The following is a 21,091-nucleotide window of genomic DNA, read 5'->3' on the forward strand; positions in this document are numbered from 1 at the left end:
GCAGGGGCCGTTCGCCACTCGCCTTTTATGGCCCTGACCTGCCGCTGGTGTTTCCTTGCAGGTCGGGGCCGCTACGCTGATCCAGGGGCCGCCCACCATTTATGCCCCGACCTGAACTGTACAGTCACCTGAGAACTCACTTTTAGAGTGAAAGCAAGTCTTCCTCGATTTCGAGGGACTGCCTATGATGATAAGTTTAAAGCACAGAAGGACGCCATTCAGCCAATCATGTCTGTGTATCCATACACATGTAATTCCAGCAGAAATATCTGAACATGAGCAGAATCTCTGGTTGATTTTTGGGTTCCTAGATAGAAAACAGGTGCAGAACCTTTGCTGATTTTTAAAATCTCTCCTCAGTCCAAGGACAACTATTGCAGCCCCACTGGCAGCCATTTAAAACTGAATAATTCAAACAGATCCCAAATCAACCTAGGACCTTCTTACTGGCTCAGGGCCACATCATGTAACACATTTCACTTGGTTTGTAACGTCATCTGATCTTATGAAGTGTGTTATAATCTTGGATATTATCTGCTTAATAACTTTCACCTTCTGAAATAGATAACAATTGTGTTGACATTCAAAGCCATTGATTTAGTGGAGACAGTGCACACTGATATCTGTGGATCTTCAAGGCTGTGTTTTTTATGAAGGGAATAACTATGCAAGCTGGACAGCTGCCATGATAACAAATGTTTTACAGTTGGAATTCAAGGTTTCTTTTTCTCAGAAGTTAAGGCTGACTTCTTTGTCTGCAATACAAATAATAATAATTTTAGCATTTACCTAACTCTGCAGTGTTCCGCCAGACCGATTCCTGGGATGACAGGACTGACATATGAAGAAAGACTGGATCGACTAGGCTTACATTCAATGGAATTTAGAAGAATGAGAGGAGATCTCTTAGAAACATATAAAATTCTGACAGGATTGGACAGGTTAGATGCAGGAAGAATGTTCCCGATATTGGGGAAGTCCAGAACATAAGAACATAAGAATTAGGAACAGGAGCAGGCCATCTAGCCCCTCGAGCCTGCTTCGCCATTCAACAAGATCATGGCTGATCTGGCCGTGGACTCAGCTCCACTTACCCGCCCGCTCCCCGTAACCCTTAATTCCCTTATTGGTTAAAAATCTATCTATCTGTGATTTGAATACATTCAATGAGCTAGCCTCAACTGCTTCCTTGGGCAGAGAATTCCACAGATTCACAACCCTCTGGGAGAAGAAATTCCTTCTCAACTCGGTTTTAAATTGGCTCCCCCATATTTTGAGGCTGTGCCCCCTAGTTCTAGTCTCCCCGACCAGTGGAAACAACCTCTCTGCCTCTATCTTGTCTATCCCTTTCATTATTTTAAATGTTTCTATAAGATCACCCCTCATCCTTCTGAACTCCAATGAGTAAAGACCCAGTCTACTCAATATATCATCATCTCTGGAATCAGCCTAGTGAATCGTCTCTGTACCCCCTCCAAAGCTAGTATATTCTTCCATAAGGTGACCAAAACTGCACGCAGTACTCCAGGTGCGGCCTCACCAATACCCAATAAAGTTGAGCAAGACCTCCCTGCTTTTGTACTCCATCCCTCTCGCAATGAAGGCCAACATTCCATTCAACTTCCTGATTACCTGTTGCACCTGCAAACTAACTTTTTGGGATTTGTCTTACAGGTTTGACCTCGTTTTGTGCATCATCACGCCCGGCAACCAAACTTTAATTTGATTTTACGTTTTAAAGTTTAATTTGTTTTAATTGCCGGTGCTTTTAGTGTCCCCCTCCCCTTTTATAGGGGGCACTGGAAAAAATGTGATTTTAGCGCCCCAAAAAAAAACCAAAAAAAAGAAAAGAAAATAAAAGGGGCCTTGTAAATGTCTGCTGTGTCATCCAGGGTGGGTGGCACGGTTTAATGTCTTTTTATGTTCACAGATAAACTCAAAAAGAGTTTCATGCACAAGGAGCCGCCTCGGGGAAATCCCCTCCGTGCCTTTCAGTTCCGCGCGGAGGGGTTTCATGTACGGGCTACTCCTGCACACTCTCAACTTTGCCATCCTCGCCGGCCGTCCGGACACGCCATGGCGTACCATCTTGCCGTCCGGAGGAGGCGGGGGTCCCCGATGGAGGGCACTCTACGCAGGGGTCCTCCCACTATTCATCGGGGACTTGGCCTGGAGGGTGGTGCATGGAGTAGTGCCGTGCAACAAATTTTTAAGCCGGTTCACGGACTCCCAGGCCGCCTGCAATTTCTGCGGTCTGGAGGAGTCCGTGTTCCACATTTTTATTGAGTGCACGAGGTTGCAGCCCCTGTTCCATTATTTGAAGGGGCTGCTCCTAAAATTCTGGCTGCACTTCAGTCCCACTCTCCTGATCTTTGGGCACCCTGTGCGGAGGGGAGCGGGTAGGTCCGAAGGCCTCCTCGTAGGACTGCTCCTGGGCACGGCCAAGGGTGCCATCAGCCGGTCCAGGCAGCGGGCGGTCGAGGGGGTCGTTCAACCTGACTGCCTGCCTCTCTTCCGCTCTTACATCCGGTCCAGGGTGTCCTTGGAGATGGAGCACGCGGTGTCCACCGGTACGCTCGCGGCCTTCCGCGAGAGGTGGGCACCGGAGGGACTGGAGTGCATCATCACGCCCGGCAACCAAATTTTAATTTGATTTTACGTTTTAAAGTTTAATTTGTTTTAATTGCCGGTGCTTTTAGTGTCCCCCTCCCCTTTTATAGGAGGCACTGGAAAAAGGAAAAAAATTTGATTGTAGTGCCCAAAAAAAAAAAGAAAAGAAAAAAAGAAAGAAAAAAAGGGTCTTGTAAATGTCTGGTGTGTCATCCAGGTCGGGTGGCACGGATAAATGTTTTATGATTTGCAGGTAGACTCTAAAAGAGTTTCATGCACAAGCACAAGGACCCCCAGGTCCCTCTGCACCGCAGCATGTTGTAATTTCTCCCCATTCAAATAATATTCCCTTTTACTGTTTTTTTTCCCCAAGGTGGATGACCTCACACTTTCCAACATTGTATTCCATCTGCCAAACCTTAGCCCATTCGCTTAACCTATCTAAATCTCTTTGCAGCCTCTCTGTGTCCTCTACACAACCCGCTTTCCCACCAATCTTTGTGTCATCTGCAAATTTTGTTACACTACACTCTGTCCCCTCTTCCAGGTCATCTATGTATGTTGTAAACAGTTGTGGTCCCAGCACTGATCCCTGTGGCACACCACTAACCACTGATTTCCAACCCGAAAAGGACCCATTTATCCCGACTCTCTGCTTTCTGTTAGCTAGCCAATTCTCTATCCATGCTAATACATTTCCTCTGACTCCGCGTACCTTTATCTTCTGTAGTAACCTTTTGTGTGGCACCTTATCTAATGCCTTTTGGAAATCTAAATACACCACATCCATCGGTACACCTCTATCCACCATGCTCGTTATATCCTCAAAGAATTCCAGTAAATTAGTTAAACATGATTTCCCCTTCATGAATCCATGCTGCGTCTGCTTGATTGCACTATTCCTATCTAGATGTCCCGCTATTTCTTCCTTAATGATAGCTTCAATCATTTTCCCCACTACAGATGTTAAACTAACCGGCCTATAGTTACCTACCTTTTGTCAGCCCCCTTTTTTAAACAGAGGCGTTACATTAGCTGCTTTCCAATCCGCTGGTACCTCCCCAGAGTCCAGAGAATGTTGGTAGATTATAACGAATGCATCTGCTATAACTTCTGCCATCTCTTTTAATACCCTGGGATGCATTTCATCAGGACCAGGGGACTTGTCTACCTCGAGTCCCATTAGCCTGTCCAGCACTACCCCCCCGAGTGATAGTGATTGTCTCAAGGTCCTCCCTTCCCACATTCCCGTGACCAGCAATTTTTGGCATGGTTTTTGTGTCTTCCACTGTTAAGACCAAAGCAAAATAATTGTTTAAGGTCTCAGCCATTTCCACATTTCCCATTATTAAATTCCCGTTCTCATCTTCTAAGGGACCAACATTTACTTTAGTCATTCTTTTCCGTTTTATATATTGGTAAAAGCTTTTACTATCTGTTTTTATGTTTTGCGCAAGTTTACTTTCATAATCTATCTTTCCTTTCTTTATTGCTTTCTTAGTCATTCTGTGCTGCCGTTTAAAATTTTCCCAATCTTCTAGTTTCTCACTAACCTTGGCCACCTTATACGCATTGGTTTTTAATTTGATACTCTCCTTTATTTCCTTGGTTATCCATGGCTGGTTATCCCTTCTCTTACCGCCCTTCTTTTTCACTGGAATATATTTTTGTTGAGCACTATGAAAGAGCTCCTTAAAAGTCCTCCACTGTTCCTCAATTGTGCCACCGTTTAGTCTGTGTTTCCACTCTACTTTAACCAACTCGCCCTCATCCCACTGTAGTCCCCTTTGTTTAAGCATAGTACGCTCGTTTGAGACACTACTTCCTCACCCTCAATCTGTATTACAAATTCAACCATACTGTGATCACTCATTCCGAGAGGATCTTTTACTAGGAGATCGTTTATTATTCCTGTCTCATTACACAGGACCAGGTCTAAGATCGTTTGCTCCCTTGTTGGTTCTGTAACATACTGTTCTAAGAAACAATCCCATATGCATTCTATGAATTCCTCCTGAAGGCTACCCCGTGTGATTTGATTTGACCAATCGATATGTAGGTTAAAATCCCCCATGATTACTGCCGTTCCTTTTTCACATGCCTCCATTATTCCCTTGATTATTGCCCGCCCCACCGTGAAGTTATTATTTGGGGGCCTATAAACTACGCCCACCAGTGACTTTTTCCTCTTACTATCTCTAATCTCCACCCACAACGATTCAACATTTTGTTCATTAGAGCCAATATCGTCTCTCACAACTGCCCTGATATCATCCTTTATTAACAGAGCTACCCCACCTCCTTTCCCTTCTTGTCTATCTTTCAGAATTGTCAGATACCCTTGGATGTTTAATTCCCAGTCTTGGCCACCCTGCAACTACGTTTCTGTAATGGCCACCAAATCATACCCATTTGTAATGATTTGTGCCGTAAACTCATTTACTTTATTTCGAATGCTGCGTGCGTTTAGGTAGAGTGTTTTAATACTAGTTTTTAAACCATGATTTTTAGTTTTGACCCCTCCTGCAGCCCCTTTTTATTCATGTATATTGTCCCTTCCTATCACCTTGTGGTTTACACTTTCCCCAGTGCTACTCTGCTCTGTTGTCTCCTGCCTTTTGCATTCTTTCTTGGGGTCCTGTTCATCTGAGCTCTCACCCACTCTAACTAGCTCAGGGCCCTCTCCTGGGTTCCGAATACTCCTTGCACTGAGGCACCGAGCTTTCGTACTTGCCTTTTTATTACACCAGGGATCACAGTCTAAGGATAAGGGATAAGAAGTAAGCCATTTAGGACCAAGATGAGGAGAAACTTCTTCACTCAGCGAGTTGTGAGCATGTGGAATTCTCTACCACAGAAAGTTGTTGAGGCCAGTTCGTTAGATATATTCAAAAGGGAGTTAGAAGTGGTCCTTACAGCTAAAGGGATCAAGGAATATGGAGAGAAAGCAGGAATGGGGAACTGAAGTGTATAATCAGCCATGATCATATTGAATAGTGGTGCAGGCTCGAAGGGTTGAATGGCCTACTCCTGTACCTATTTTCTATGTTTCACCTTCATGGTATTCTGCTTTAACCAGCCCAGTCTGGGCGTTCAATGCCTTTGTGTCGACTGTCATTCTCTTCTATGGCAGCTGGCAAGAGGCACATTATGTGGGATGGTGCAAGTCTTTTACTGATTTCTTTCTCCCCTCTTCCCCAATGTTAAGAGTCTGGACTACTACAATGTGATCCTTCTAACTTGACCAAAAAACAGACAGTGCGAATAGCTGAACCCGTATAATCTGAGGATGGAACTTGAATCAGGATTTTAGCATGCAAGTATGTTACTCCATTGCTACAACTGCAAAACCACTTTTATATTTTAACCTCATCTCCTCTGGAGAGCTTGTCCCCACTTCAAAGCTCCTGACCTCAAACAGCTGCTTCTTCCTCTGCTTCAAAATAGACAAACAGGACTATCCCGATAGATCTATCAGGATGAATATTAATCGTCACCACCCGGTGGTTAACATAGAGCAGCAGTTTTACCCACTCCTTCTCCGCCCCAATCTGGCCAACTTTAATTGCAAGCGGCAAGGACATCCATGTAAACCAGTGGGGTCCTCCTTAAATATGCAGATCGGCTCCAATAACGTCGTGGCCCAATTGGTCATTTTAATCTGAGCAATGAGCAGGGAAGAGTGGTGGAATCCCTACCAAGCCAAATCTACCAGGAATAGGAGCCAGGGTAAAAAGAGGCCCCCCAAATTTTTTTTAAAGTTTCCTTGTGGATTAGGAGGAGCAGGAGTGCTCCCACAGGCCCAACAGGGAAACCAGAGGCTTCCCCTGCGCTGACCGAGGTTCCCCTTCTGGAGTCCTCCGATAGACTTACCTTGTGTCGAGGACTGTTTCCGCAGGTCCCTGATGGTTTCTGCTACCTGAGTTCTTGCTAGCCGGCCTCCCAGTGATTCTTGCTGGGTTCTGATGACAGTCTGATCTTTCATATTGAAATGAGGCCTGGGAGCTAAAACCTACCTCTTTGACCAAGCTTTTGGTCATCTGTCCTAATATCTCCTTATGTGGTTGATGTCCACAATCTTGTTTGCTAACGATCCTGTGAAGCGCCTTGGGGCGTTTTACTACATTAAAGGCACGATATAAATGTGTTGTGTTTATCGTCAGTTGTTGTGCTTATCATCAGTTGTGATTTGAGTTATTAAAGATGGAAATGCAGCTGGGTCTTCTATTCTAGCTGAACTCAGCTTGCCTCAATAATTGGCCCCTGGAGCAGAATACAAACAGTAAAACTGAGGAAAAGCAGGTTTAAAAAAAAAAGTCACTGCAATATTATTGTGAAACATCTTTTGAACAACATACAACATATTTCCCAAATGTATTTCCTGTGTAGACCAACAGTTCTGAGATTGTCAATATCTGGTTTAAAAATAAACAAATCACTCACTGGCCCTGCTCAGTGGCCTTTCGACTCCTGATCATCATGAGTCAAAATTGACTTGTTGGAGCCGGCGGTGATGAATCCCGTCTGACAACGGGGGGGGGGAGATATTTTTTGGCAATAAATCGAACTGTTTGTAGGAGAGGACGGGGTGAAGGTGTTGAGACCGGGGGGGCGGGGGAGGAGCGCGCACACATACATACACAGGCCAGCAGCTATCGATCCAAATTCCAGACGCTGCTCGCGCCCCGTTCAGTTGAGTTGGAGCCCGGCGCTCGCGCCCCGTTCAGTTGAGTTGGAGCCCGGCGCTCGCGCCCCGTTCAGTTGAGTTGGAGCCCGGCGCTCGCGCCCCGTTCAGTTGAGTTGGAGCCCGGCGCTCGCGCCCCGTTCAGTTGGGGCCCGCGCTCTCCCGCATGCTCCGTGTCGCCCCCGGCGCTCGAGGAAATGGCGCAGTCAGCCGAGGGCAAGGCCCTGGCACTGGGCTTGTTAGCCGGGGCGGCCGGCGTCACGCTCGCCGTTGCGTGGTACCAACGAACCAAGAAGAGCAGCGGCAGCGTCTCCGTGCTGAGGAACCCGACCGAGCTTGGCAACGATTTAAAAGCCTCGGGCTCCGGGGCAGAGCGGCAGCTCTTGCTGCGGCACACCGACATCTTGGAGAAGTTCAACGAGCTGATCCGCAGCTTGGAAGAGGTGAAGAACGAGGTGAAAACCCTGAAGGGCACCGTGTCTCACTTGGAGGAGCGGGCGCGAAAAGAACTCAGTCAGGTCGCCCCGGATCGGAGTCCGAGAAAGAGAACCAGCCCCATAACGCCGAGGAAGAGGAAGAGGAGCGAGCAGGGCCCGGAGGATGGAGATGCTGCAAGGGCTGGATATGGTTCCCTGAGCTCGGAGGAGGTGGAGAGCGAAGGAGGGTGAGGCACTTAACTCGCTTTCATGTTATGCACGCATTGCAGCAAAAGTCCAGTTGTTTGCTTTAGATATAAATGAGTTGCAAATTTCTTGTTCTGGCAAATTTCCAGTGACTACAGCAGTGTCACCAGGTTTATCTGGCTCACTGATATCAAAGCTCTTCAGGAAAAACTGTATTCCGTCCAATATGCTTTAATGTTGTGCCACCTCAATCTGCTCCAGTCACTACCAGCAACAGTGATCAGCCTGTAGCCACTTCAGTGTTAACCAGCCTAGCGTGTTCTCTCCAGGCACACACTCTTTTAGGTGGTCCCTCGTTTTGAGGATGACTTGCTTCCACACCAAAAAGGGATGAGTTCACAGGTGTTTCGATGAAGGACCTGACATTCCAGGTTGCGAACTACATATTGAAGGGTGGAAGATAACTGCGTGGATTTTTTTGAAATGTGTGGTGGCCGTTGCACACCAGCCACCACATGGGCTTGACGGGGCTAGGTTTTGGGTCCACTGGCAAGGATTAACTAAGACGACTGGAGACCAGCTCTGCTGCATGGACCTTTAGTACACGTCGTAGTGTGGGCTGGCCTGTGCTGACCCAGGGCCCTTGCCTCTTCTGGACACTAGAGAGTGATGAGAATATGGAATTTGCTATCACAGGGACTAGTTGAGGCGAGTAACAGATTCATTTAAGGGGAAGCTAGATAAACACATGATGGAGAAAGGAGTAGAAGGTTATGCTTATAGTGTTAGATGAAGAAGGGTGGGAGTAGGCTTGTGTGGAGCATAAACACCGGCATGGAGCAGTTGGGCCGATGTAATCCTATGTATTACTCAAGATTGAAAGGAAAAAATGTAGAAGGAAATTCATGGATGTTTCTTTCACCATTCACTTGGACATAGCATGAACATTTCATACCCATCATTACGCTTTAGTCAATTCTAGGGCCAGCACTGGATCGAGCTACATGTATCTTGTGTTACATAGAATTATGTAGAATGTACAACACAAACAGGCTATTTGGCCCAACTGTCCACGTCAGTGTTTCTGCTCCACGCAAGCCTCCTCCCACCCTACTTCATCTCCTCCTATTAGCATTCCTTTCTCTCATGTATTTATCTAGCTTCTTCTTAAATGCAGCTGTGCTAGTCACCTCATTCTCGCCATTATCTGAGTAAAGAAGTTTCTTCTGAACTCCTTGTTGGATTTATTCATTACTATCTTGTATTTATGGCACATAGTTTTGGACTCCCCACAAGTGGCAACATCCTCTCTACGTCTACCCTTTCAACAACCACTTGCATTTATATAGAGCTCTTAACATAGCAAAACGCCACAAGGCACTTCACAGAAAAGTTACCAAATAAAATTTGACACCAAGCCACATAAGAAGCTATTAGGACAGGTGACCAAAAGTTTGGTCAAATAGGTAGGTTTTAAGGAGTGTCTTAAAGGAGGAGAGAGAGGTGGAGAGGTTTAAGGAGGGAATTCCGGAGCTTAGGGCCTTGGCAGCTGAAGACACGGCCGCGAATGGTGGATCGATGAAAATTGGGAATGTGCAAGAGACCGGAGGAGCGGAGAAATCTTATAGGGCTGGAGGAGGCTACAGAGTTAAGGATGGGCAAGGCCATGGACGGATTTGAAAACAAGAATAAAAATATTAAAATTGAGGTGTTCCAGGACCAGGAGCCATTGTAGTTCAGCGAGCACGAGGGTGATGGGCGAACAGGACTTGGTGCAAGGTAGGATACGGGCAAGAGAGTTTTGGCTAAGTTTATAAAGGGTGGAGGGGGGGCCAGGATTACGTTGGAATAGTCAAGTATAGGGGTAACAAATGCATGGATGAAGGTTTCAGCAGCAGATTAGCTGAGGCAGGAACAGAGTCGGGCGATGTTATGGAGTTGAAAGTAAACGAACTTGGTGATGGAGCGGATATGTGGTCAGAAGCTCATCTCGGTGTCAAATATGACAGCAAGGTTGCGAACGGTTGTTCAGCCTCACAGTTGTCCGGGGGATGGATGGAGTCAGCGCCTCGGGAACAGAGTTTGTGGCGGGGACCAAAGACAATGGCTTCAATATTCTCAATATTAATTGTTGGAGGAAATTTCTGCTCGTCTAGTACTGGATGTCGTATAAGCAGTGTAATAAATCAGAGGCAGTGGAGGGGTTAATGGTGGTGAGATAGAGCTGGGCGTCATCAACATACATGTTGAACCTAATAATATGGTTTTGGACGATGTTGATGAGGGACAGCATATAAATGAGAAGTAGGAGGGGTCGAGGATAGATCTTTGGAGGACTTGAGGTAACGGTGTGGGAGTGGGAAGAGAAGCCATTGTAGCTGATTCTCTGGCTATGACTGGATAGATAAGAATGGAGTAGAGGCCTTGGAGGAGGATGGTGTGGTTAACCGTATCAAAGGCTGCAGACAGGTTGAGAAGGGCGAGGAAAGATAATTTACTACAGATGCAATGGTGACTTTAATAAGGACCATTTCAATACTTTGAGATGGGCGGAAACCCGATTGGGGGATTCAACCATGGAGAAGCGGGAAAGATGGGCACAGATTTGGGAGGCGACGACATTTTCAAGGATGGGGGGGGGGGGGGGAGTTGGCCCAGTGGGCTCGGGGAAGGGAGGGAAGTGGCAGAATCAAATCCCTTTCTAATTTTAAAGGCCACCTCTCGGGCTGCTCTTAGGAGTGAGCCTTTGGTGTAGTGGTAGCATTCCCGCCTCTGGGCCAGAAGGCACCTGGTTCGAACTCCACTCCAGACAGTCCTGGCGAGTGGAGTCGGAGTTCTGGCTTGACATCGAGTGGAATACTTGCGTCCGGTGGATGTGGGTGGCCTCCACATCCCCCCCCTCCCTCTCATCGTATGGGTTGTGCGAGCCCATAAAACCCTCCTGCTGTATAGGACTGACCATGGTTCCGGCCATGGAAGGACCGTTATTGCGATCAGACAGATCAGCCTGCAAATCCTTCCACTACTTCACACTAAAAGAAGCTATAAAAAGAATAGTCGTCTTCTCTTTTCGAGAGAAAAGAGCCATTCTTTCCTGATAGTTGTAACACTTAGTTCTGGCACGATCCTTGTAAATCTTTTTTTTCACTTTTTCCAGTGCTTTTATATCTTTTTTGTAAGCTGATTCCTGCAGTTTTGTTGCATCAGCATCATAAGCTGTTCCACTACATTCTGTTGTCATTGCAGAAAGTGTTGATAGGAGACTTTTACAAAACCTGATGGATTAGATATCTATCCATTGGCCAGAATTGTCTGCACAATACACAGGCACCAAAGTGGCAGATGCATTTAAGATGTTGATCTGCCACTGGATAATTACTGTATTTGACAAATCTTTAATATGTTTTCTATTTATAGCATATATGTAAGATACAAATATATTTTATAGTTTGGAAACTAGGAATAAAACTTAGGCACGCTTTCTACTAATTTAAAGTGATATGTCACACTGATGTTATAAAAAAACAATAGCTTGTTTAGCCTATGATCTACAGCGTGTGACCTGTAGCTGTTGAGGTTTAAAACATTCAGGGCTGGATTTTTGTGAAATACCGCTACTGTACCACTGGTTTTTCTGCAGTATTCCGGTGGTAATTGCAGATCGCAGTTTATTTTACTGCCGGAATACCGCTATGACTGAAGGCCACTAGTTTGGTCAAAAGTTGACGGGTGGTAGTGGTATTTGTCCGGTGGTAGCGGTATTTTTATTCGTGCAACACTGATTTTTTTTTTGAGCCGGAAAAAAATGGACCTTCTGCGCACGCGCAAACTTTTTTTTCCCGATTTCTTTTTTCCCCCGCGATTCTGGTCAGTGTCAGGGGTTGCCCACGCATGTGCAGAAAGAAAGAGAGAGAGAGAGAGAGAGAGAGACGAGACATTCAATGAGGACAAACAGACAGGAGAAAGCAGCCAATTATTCATAGATTTAGAGACAGGAGAAAAGAAAAAGGAGACAGTAGGCAATTACTCATTGTGTGTGTGTGTGAGAGAGAGAGAGAGAGAGAGAGAGAGGCACTCACAGAAGTCCATCCCATATTATTAATCGCAATGGAGCAGCCTGCAAAGCTAGTGAGGCAGAGGGCAAGAAAATTTAGCCTTGATGCCCAAGAGGCATTAGTTACTGAGGTCGAGTCAAGATGGGGGCAATTGTCCAGGGGTGGGCATTCTAAACCATCCCCAGCTGTGTGCAGGAGGATTTGGCAGGCGATATCGGAGGCGGTGTCCTCAGTGGACCATATCTATTAGGAGGACACAACAGTGCAGGAAGAGGTGGAATGACCTTGTTGCGGGCGCAAGAGTAAGTAATATTTTTATTCGTGCACTAGTTCATTACTTACAAATGTAAAGCAGACTCGTGCTTAGTGTTACACCTTGTATGCCGTGAATGATCTTAAGATGGCTTTCTGAAAAGATGTTTGTGCACTTCGATGTCCTCCTCATGAACCACATGCAGCTTAATGAGACATTAATGGGACATTAAGCAAAGGACTGTATTAAATGCACGCTGTATGTTACTAGAGCTTTGATGTTTATTTGTGTGTGCCGCAACAGCAGATGGGCAATTCGGTGGAGGAGGTGGTTTTTGTGGGGTCTGAAAATATAATTATTTTACCTGCGGCCATCACTCCCACAGATGGATCCACCTTTCATGGGTTCACCAACTCGGAGGCAGTGGTGTGCAGCAACGCACCCCTAATGTACAAGCCCGCATGTCGCTTCCACGGAGGTTGATTCGGCAAAGCAGGTATACTCTGAGACAGGCAGACGCTGACCTGGATATGGTGGGACTGTCAAAGGCGAGCGTCGATGGAGCTCCTCCAGGCCCTGGGTGGAATATCCAGGAACATCGCCGCACAATCTGCACGACAATTGGAGGACATGTCGGAGCTGATTGCGGCGGTGCGGCAAAACACCGAGTCCGTCAATGCCATGCGGCAATTGATGGTCTCAGCATTTGGCACTGCACTCCCCCAGTGTCATGCCACCCAGACAGACTGCACCTGTGGGTGGGGAGATAGAACTACCTTCCGACTCTGAAGCCGTGTCTTCCACACTCCGAGCTTCTCCAGCGGATCCACACATAGCGTTGCCAGTGTCTGTCCCCCAACAACAAGAGCAGCGCTCTGGATGCGTTGCTTACAACGTCCTGGTCCCAACTGGGTAGATGTCGGGCTACGGTGTAGGTGAAGCAATTGGGGGTAAGAGTCGGCGGGGGGCGCGGTGGGGGACTGGGGGGGGGGTGTTGGGGGGAGTGGTGACCACAGGTAAAATTGGAGTAGGGTGTTTATTTGTTGTTGTGGCTGCAGTTTTTTTTATTGTTCTTTGAGAAATCTAACTGTTTACACATTTGTTAAATTATTTAATTACTTTTACATTTTTCAAACTTTTTTACAGAATTTCAAATTTTATATAAATCTTTTTATTCAAATTAACCATTCTTGTACAGTCTTTCACTTTTAGATAATGAGGGGTAATAGTCATCATGGTACCAGGCAAAGGTAAAACGTAACTCTCACCATTCAAGCAAAGAGTTCACTTATGAGCTGCTCACGTTAAACTTTTGCAATTGCGAAAACTCCACGAGGCTTCCTCTGTGGTGTTGGAGGGGGTGGTGGTGTGGGTTCATCGCCAGGCTCTTCATCCTCCGTCGTCATCATTGTCGTCATCCTCATCCTCCACCTCCACCTCCTCTTCCCCTTTCTCCTCAGGTGGTCCTGCAGTCAGTCCCCTGTGGCAGTTCCTGTCCCCTCACGATGGCTAAGTTGTGTAACATGCAGCACACCACAATGAACTCAGCGACCTGCTCAGGGTGGTATTGCAGGCTGCCCCCAGAGTGGTGCAAGCATCGGAATCGCTGCTTGAGCACGCCAATTGTCTTTTCGACAATATTGCGTGTGGCTATATGGCTGTCATTGTAGCAATGCTCGGCTTCCATGTGGGGGTTCAAGAGTGGGGGTGGGGGTCATGAGCCATGTGATGAGGCCGTATCCTTTGACCCCAGCATCCAGCTGTGACCTTGTAGATGAGACTTAAACAGGTCAGAGACAGTGCTCTCACGCAAGATGAAAGCATCATAGATGCTCCCCGGAACTGGGCATTGACCGCCATGATGCGCTGCGTATGGTCGCAGACGACCTGCACGTTCAGGGAGTGGAATCCCTTTTGGTTCCGGTACACCTCTGGCTCCTGTGAAGGTGCTCGCAGGGCGATGTTCATACAGTCAATGGCACCCTGAACCCAATTCTTGCGAATCTCACAGCCCTCTCACTCTGTGCCTTCCTGGTCATTGGGAAGTTTATAAAGTCCATCCTGCATGCATACAGTGCATCAGTTACCTGGTGAATGCAGCGATGTGTAGCGTGCTGAGAGATGCAGCATATGTCTCCAGCTGATGCCTGAAAGGAGCCAGAGGCATAGAAGGCAAGTGCCGCAGTCACCTTCACCTCAATGGGCAGTGCAGTCCTGTTGATGCTGGTGGGCTGAAGGTCTGCCTTTAGGAGCTGGCATATCTCAGTGAGCGCCCCTTTTCGTAAGTGCAGCCTTCTAATGCACTGTGCCTCAGACAGGTGCAGGTATGAGTGCTTCTCCCTGAAAATTCGTTGGGGATAAAGCCTCCTCCTCCTCATAAGTCTGTGACCTCATTGATTAGGCCCTCAAAACTGCCACCAAGCTCATGGTCTACAGGGCTGTAGTAATACCCGCCTTCCTGTATGGCTCAGAGACATGGACCCATGTACAGTAGACACCTCAAGTTGCTGGAGAAATACCACCAACGATGCCTCCACAAGATCCTACAAATCACCTGGAAGGTCAGATGCACCAACATTAACGTCTTCGACCAGGCCAACATCCCCAGCATTGAAGCACAGATCATACTTGATCAGCTCCGCTGGGCAGGCCACATAGTTCGTATGCCAGACACGAGACTCCCAAAGCAAGCGGTCTACTCTGAACTCCTTCACGGCAAACGAGCCAAAGGTCGGTAGAGGAAATGTTACAGGGACACCCTCAAAGCCTCCTTGAAAAAGTGCAACATCCCCACTGATACCTGGGAGTCCCTGGCCAAAGATCGCCCTAAGTGGAGGAACTGCATCTGGAAGGGCACTGAGCACCTCGAGTCTCATCGCCGAGAGCATGCAGAAATCAAGCGCAGACAGTGGAAAGAGCGTGCGGCAAACCTGTCTCACCCTCCCTTACCCTCAACGACTATCTGTTCCACCTGTGACGGGGACTGTGGCTCTCGTATTGAACTGTTCAGCCACCTAAGGACTCATTTTAAGAGTGGAAGCAAGTCTTCCTTGATTCCAAGGGACTTCCTATGATGATGATGATGCATGCTCCTCAATAAACCCGCGGGCAGTGCCTCCGACCTGAAAAGTTTCTATGCAAGTCCCGGAGGAGCGTGAAATTCTGTTGGGAGGCCTTCTCTTTCCTCGCTGCGAAGCGTGTTCCCGTCCTCCAGGTTCGAACGCAGAAGGTGTAGTCACGTGTGACTGCTCAACCAATCAGGTAAAGTATTCTCAATTAATAGCAATGGGAACTCCGTATCTACGAGTTCTATTGCTATTAATTGAGAGAAAAAAAACAAACACAATAACACCAAATTAAAAATTAAAAACACACCTCACATAATTAAAATTAATTGAAATTCAAGTAAATATCTTGGAGAAAAAAAAAATTCTGAGTTTTAAAAATGTTTTAAAACATATGGTTTAAAATAAATTTAAGGTAGTGGGCAGGGTTTTTAAAAATAAAATGTGCTTTTTAAATTTAATTTAATTATATTTTTGTATGTTTTTATACAAAACAGAATTCCAGAGCTTGGGGCCGAGGCAACAGAATGCACGGCCACCAATGGTTGAGCGATTATAATCCGGGATGCTCAGGAGGGCAGAATTAGAGGAGCACAGACATCTCGGGTGGGGGAGGGAGATTATAGAGATAGGGAGGGGCGAGGCCATGGCGGGATTTGAAAATAAATCATCTATCCTTATTATTTAAAGTTTAAATTGATTTTTTTTGAGGTAACTGTTCTGAAAGTGGAGTGATATTATTGTGGTCAGTTAATACAGTCCTGAACATTGTTTCATTTGAAGTTAGAAGTCTGAGAGCTGTTACTGACAAAGCAGAGCTAAAAAAAAATCTTGGTTTGATTGGTTGTGGGATTCTGTGTGTATTGCTTTTCTCGCTGAATCATATATATAATGTGTTTGCTAATTGTGTTATTTCTGTCATATTTGATGGTCATGCCTGATATTACATCAGATTAATGTGATGCAAAAAAGTTCCAACTGTCATCATAAACCATTGAAATAGAGGTCATATGTATAAATTAATTTGTTAATGTTACATGCGCTGTTCATTGGCTGCACGGATTAGCAGGGGGCCCACTATCGTGAGTGGCTAGAGCTACTGAAAGGCAGCCTGCAGTGGAGGTACATTGCACATCCGGTGGTCGTGAAAGGTGCGAGATAAGTGCAAGTCTTTCTTTCATTGTGGCTGCAAGAAGTGGTGAGAGATTTCTTGTAAAGTAAATCTGGGCTGTGATACTTTGAGGAATGGCTGAACATGCGCGAGAGCGAGCACCAAGGTTTTCTGACAATGCACTGGGAGTCTTGGTGCAAGACATGAAGCGAAGGAGAGACATCCTTTATCCGAAGGGAGGCAGGAGGCCCTACAGACATAGGAGGCAGTGGGAAGAAGTAGCGGCGGAGGTCAACGAGAGGAGTGTTGCTCTAAGAACATGGATGCAATGCAGGAAGGGGTTTAACAATCTGGCATGAGTTGTCAAGATGAGTGCGTTCATCTTCAAATGGCATATTCTCCCAACTGCACCGCTAACCTCATCCACTGCTCAATTCACTACACCCCCACCACCTACCAACAATCTCTATCAATCGGTACTCAACCCTTCAATTCATACACTTTTCCTCGCCCTCACACACTTAGCACTTTTGCAAACCTAACACCCTTAACTCAGCTCGCACACACTGGCAGCAATTCAACCATAGCAGCCGCAGCACCCAAACCTATTGCAGGACAATAACAACAACTTGTATTTATATAGCGCCTTTAATGTTGTAAAATGTACCTAGGCGCTTCACAAGAATATTCTGACAAAAAATTTGTCACCGAGTCTCCTAAAAGAAATTAGGGCAGATGATGAACAGCTTGGTCAAAGGGGTGGGCCCTGATTTCTCCTACCTTGACTGTGTCGGTGGTGGGTCCGGACCTCGCTGCTGGCTCCAGCCCGCTGTGTAAAATGATTTTACATTGATTGGGCTTGTAAATCCTGCCCAGCATGTTTGCTGGTCAAGTGAAGGAAGCGGGTCTGATGATGTCATTTGATGATGCATCATCAGCCTGTTTCCTTAAAGGGACCATGTACAAATTAATTTTGACGATTGTGCTGTCAGTGTTCGACAGCATTGAGCTGTTGCAAACCTGACGAGCATTGCACACTGGTGCACGGCTGCACCCAGGTTCCCCCATGACATCCTCCATATGCTTATCTTGCTGTGCCACTTATCACATGTATACAAATTCAACATATGAAAATTATAGGCTCTATTTGAGTAAACTGTCGGTATGAATATTGTTTTGCTTGGTAACATGTGTATCCCCTTAACTATAGTTTCCATGACTAGCCAAATTGTTATCTTAATATGTCATTTAAATTATAAGAATATATGATGGTACATTTTATTCGGCTGGACAGACAAGATTTTTAATACATTCATTTTAGATTATGTAAATAGGAGGCCTTTCTTGTCTAAGCATAAATATTTAATAAAATCAATGTGTTTTGTGAAAAAGTAGGGTATTTTATTTGAATACATAATTTTTGCCTACTAGAGACACCAGTCAGAGGAACAGGAGAGTTTGAGCTGTGGGTTTCTTGGCATTGGCAATTAAAGCTAATCTTCACTCAGTGAACAGGAAAAGATTCTGTTTGCTTTATTTCTAAAGTAAGCACTATCTGCTGATGCACTGAGTGCTCGGAACAGAGTGATCTTAAATGGAGTGCACACAGAGTGTTAAACTTGCGAATTCGGAGCAGAGGGGGAAGGAGGTGCTGTTTTTGCCTCCACAGGACAACAGGTAGGTGATTGGTTGATGAGTATTACAATTTTTTTTTCAAAACTAGGCAGTGATTTAAATTAAAAGCTGGGGAATTATAGCGAATACTTTATTAAATGAATAACTTAAACTAGATAAACTAATTAATATAACTATAAATAATCATTTGAAAAATTTTAATTAAATTAATTCAGGCTATTAATAAGTAAATAAATAAAAAAGGCTAGAGATGGCAGGGCAGACTGTCAGGACTGTAGTATGTGGGAGTTTGTGAACAGACAGACTGTCCCAGATTCCAACATCTGCAGGAAACTTTCCTGCCTTCAGTCACTCTGGCTCAGAGTCATTTCAGGGTTTGTCTAACTTGGTGTGCAAGTTAGACAAACCCTGAAACATAGGGAGAGGGAGGAATTTTTGGATAGTTTCAGGAAAGGGAAGGTGTGCCTATTAGGGAGCCGAGTAGCAAGGATTTGGGAGAGGTTGAGAAGAAGGTCCCGCAGACACTGGTCATGTCCAACAGGTACAATGTACTCGCTAACTGAGGACAAGGAGAACGACTGCGGGGAGGACAGCCACAATGCAGACCAAGGCACCGTGGCTCAGACAGCTGTCCAAGTGAGTGGGTGGGGGGGTGGGGGGCGTTGATAAAGAGCAAAATAGAAATGTGGTAGTGATCGGGGATTCTGGAATTGGAGGATAGATAGCGTCCTCTATAGCCACGAGTGAGAATCCCGAAGGGTGTGATGTCTACTCGGTCCCATGGTAAGGGATCGCTCGAGGTAGCTGTAGAGGAATTTGGAAAGGGAGGAGGTAAATTCAGTTGTCGTGGTCCATGTCGGAACAAACGACATAAGTAGGAACAGGTGGGAGGTCCTGCTGAGGGAGTACCAGGTGATAAGAGCGAAATTAAAAATCAGGACCTCGAGAGTAATAATCTCTGGATTATTGCCCGAGCTATGTGCAAATTAACATAGAAACAGTCATCAGGAGAATTAACACGTAGCTAAAGGTTGGTGTGAAAAAGAGGGATTACTTTTCATGGGACACTGGCACCAGTTCTGGGACAGGGATGAGCTGTACTGAACCAGGATGAGACCCGTGTTCTAGCAGAAAGGGTAAATAGGGAGATGGAAAAGGCTTTAGACTAGTAAGATTGGAGGAGGGGGAGGGATCTATAAGAAATGAAACCGCCTAAATATCAACAAAACAGGAAAGGAGAGAATAGGAAAGAATAGAGTAAATGAGGACATTGATGTTCAGAAAATAAATAGAGTTAAAGAACAGGAGTGTAAAAAGATGGTTAACAATAAGGTGAGAAGAAATGCTATTAAAAATGAGTTAAACTATACAGCAATGCACACAGTGTCCGTAATAAAACATAAGAACTGGAGGCAATAATATGTGATGAAGAACGAGACTTCGTAGGGATTACTGAGACATGGCTACAGAAAAGTCAGAACTGGGAATTAAACATTGCAGGGTATAATATATTTAGAAAAGATGCAAAGGAAAAAAGGGAAAGCGGATTAGCTGTACTTATTAGGGATAAGATAATGGCTGTAGAAAAAAGAGACACAGCTATCAGCAAGATAATAATAGAATCCATGTGGATAGAGGTAAAAGATAATAAGGGATGAAGAAAGACGGAAGGAGCATGGACTGGTTGGACCGAATGGCTTGTTTTTTTTCTGTACTGTATTTCCTATGTAATCCTATATAATTTCTGTTTCCAATCCTAGTTACTGTATTTATTTATTCGAGTAGGGGTAGTCTACAGACCACCTAATAGTGGAAGGGAGGTGGAGGAAGAAATATGAAAACAAACTAGGGAAATGAGAAAAAAAACATAGAATAATAATCATGGGGGATTTCAACTACCCCGATATTAATTGGACAGAAGAGGTATGTAAAAGGGATAATAGAATGGAGTTCCAACAATGTGTACAGGACTCCTTTCTAACCCAATATGTAAGAAGCCCAACTAGGGAGGATTCGCATTAACCAGAGCAGATAAAAGAAGTAAAAGTAGGAGAATATCTACACAATAGTGACCATCATATAATATACTTCAAGATAATAATTGAGAAGGACTAAGTATGATGGAAACCAGGGTAATACATTGGAGAAAAGCTGATTTTGCGAGGCTGAGAATAGAACTTGGAAAAATAAACTGGGCAAGAATATTGGCAAACAATGATACAGAACAGCAGTGGGAAATGTTTAAAACCGTGTTCAACAGAGACCAGGAAAAATATATTCCGCTAAAAGATAAGAACAAACTAAACACTAATGAGACACCATAAATGAATAAAGACATAAGGGAAAAAATGAGGGTAAGGAAAACGGCATAAACTAAGTACATGGATAGCAGGGGAGAGCATGATGAGAAAATATGAAGAGATTACAAAAGAAGTCAAAACAGCAATTAAAGTCAAAAAGGAACTATGAAATTAAGTTGTCAAGGAACATAAACAAAATAGCAAAATATTTTATAGCCACATAAATAAAAAAAAAAAGAAAAGTTGGGATGGGAATAGGGCCACTAAGGGATAAACAGGATAATATCTCAGACAGTGATAGCTGGCAGAAATATTAAATAATGACTTTGCTTCAGTATTTACCAGGGCGACAGTACAGGTGGACATGACATCGGATAATGAGATTAGAAATTAGATAACTGCATTTATAATAAAAAGAGGAGAAATATTATAAACTAATCAAACGCGGAGGATAAAACCTTTGGTCCGGATGGATTCTATCCACGCATTTTAAAAGAATCTAGAAGAGATAGAAGAGGCATTGCTACACATACTTAATAATTCATTAGAACACGGTGCAGTGCCAGAGGACTGGGGGATAGCTAATGTAATACCTATATTTAAGAAGGCAGATAGAATATGTCCAGGGAACTATAGACCAGTCATCTTGACATCGGTGGTAGGAAAAATAATGGGAGTCCCTACTAAAGGAGAAAATAGAAGAACATCTAGAAACCAAAAATATAATAAATAGTCAGGATGGATTTCAAAACTGA

At 45.0% G+C, this 21,091-nt stretch overlaps 1 protein-coding gene across 1 annotated transcript in view; it reads left to right on the forward strand.

Annotated features, from left to right (window-relative positions):
* Positions 1–7,209: 7,209 nt before the first annotated feature.
* LOC139267427 (regulator of microtubule dynamics protein 2) overlaps positions 7,210–21,091 on the forward strand; it is a 218,729-nt gene continuing 204,847 nt past the window's right edge. Inside the window, exon 1 of the mRNA XM_070885740.1 lies at positions 7,210–7,958. Within this exon, the coding sequence (XP_070741841.1) occupies positions 7,492–7,958 (467 nt within the window). The 5' untranslated portion in view covers positions 7,210–7,491. The remainder of the gene's footprint in view (positions 7,959–21,091) is intronic.

Source organism: Pristiophorus japonicus, chromosome 7 (genome assembly GCF_044704955.1).
Source record: "Pristiophorus japonicus isolate sPriJap1 chromosome 7, sPriJap1.hap1, whole genome shotgun sequence".
Classification (NCBI taxonomy): Eukaryota; Metazoa; Chordata; class Chondrichthyes; family Pristiophoridae; genus Pristiophorus; species Pristiophorus japonicus.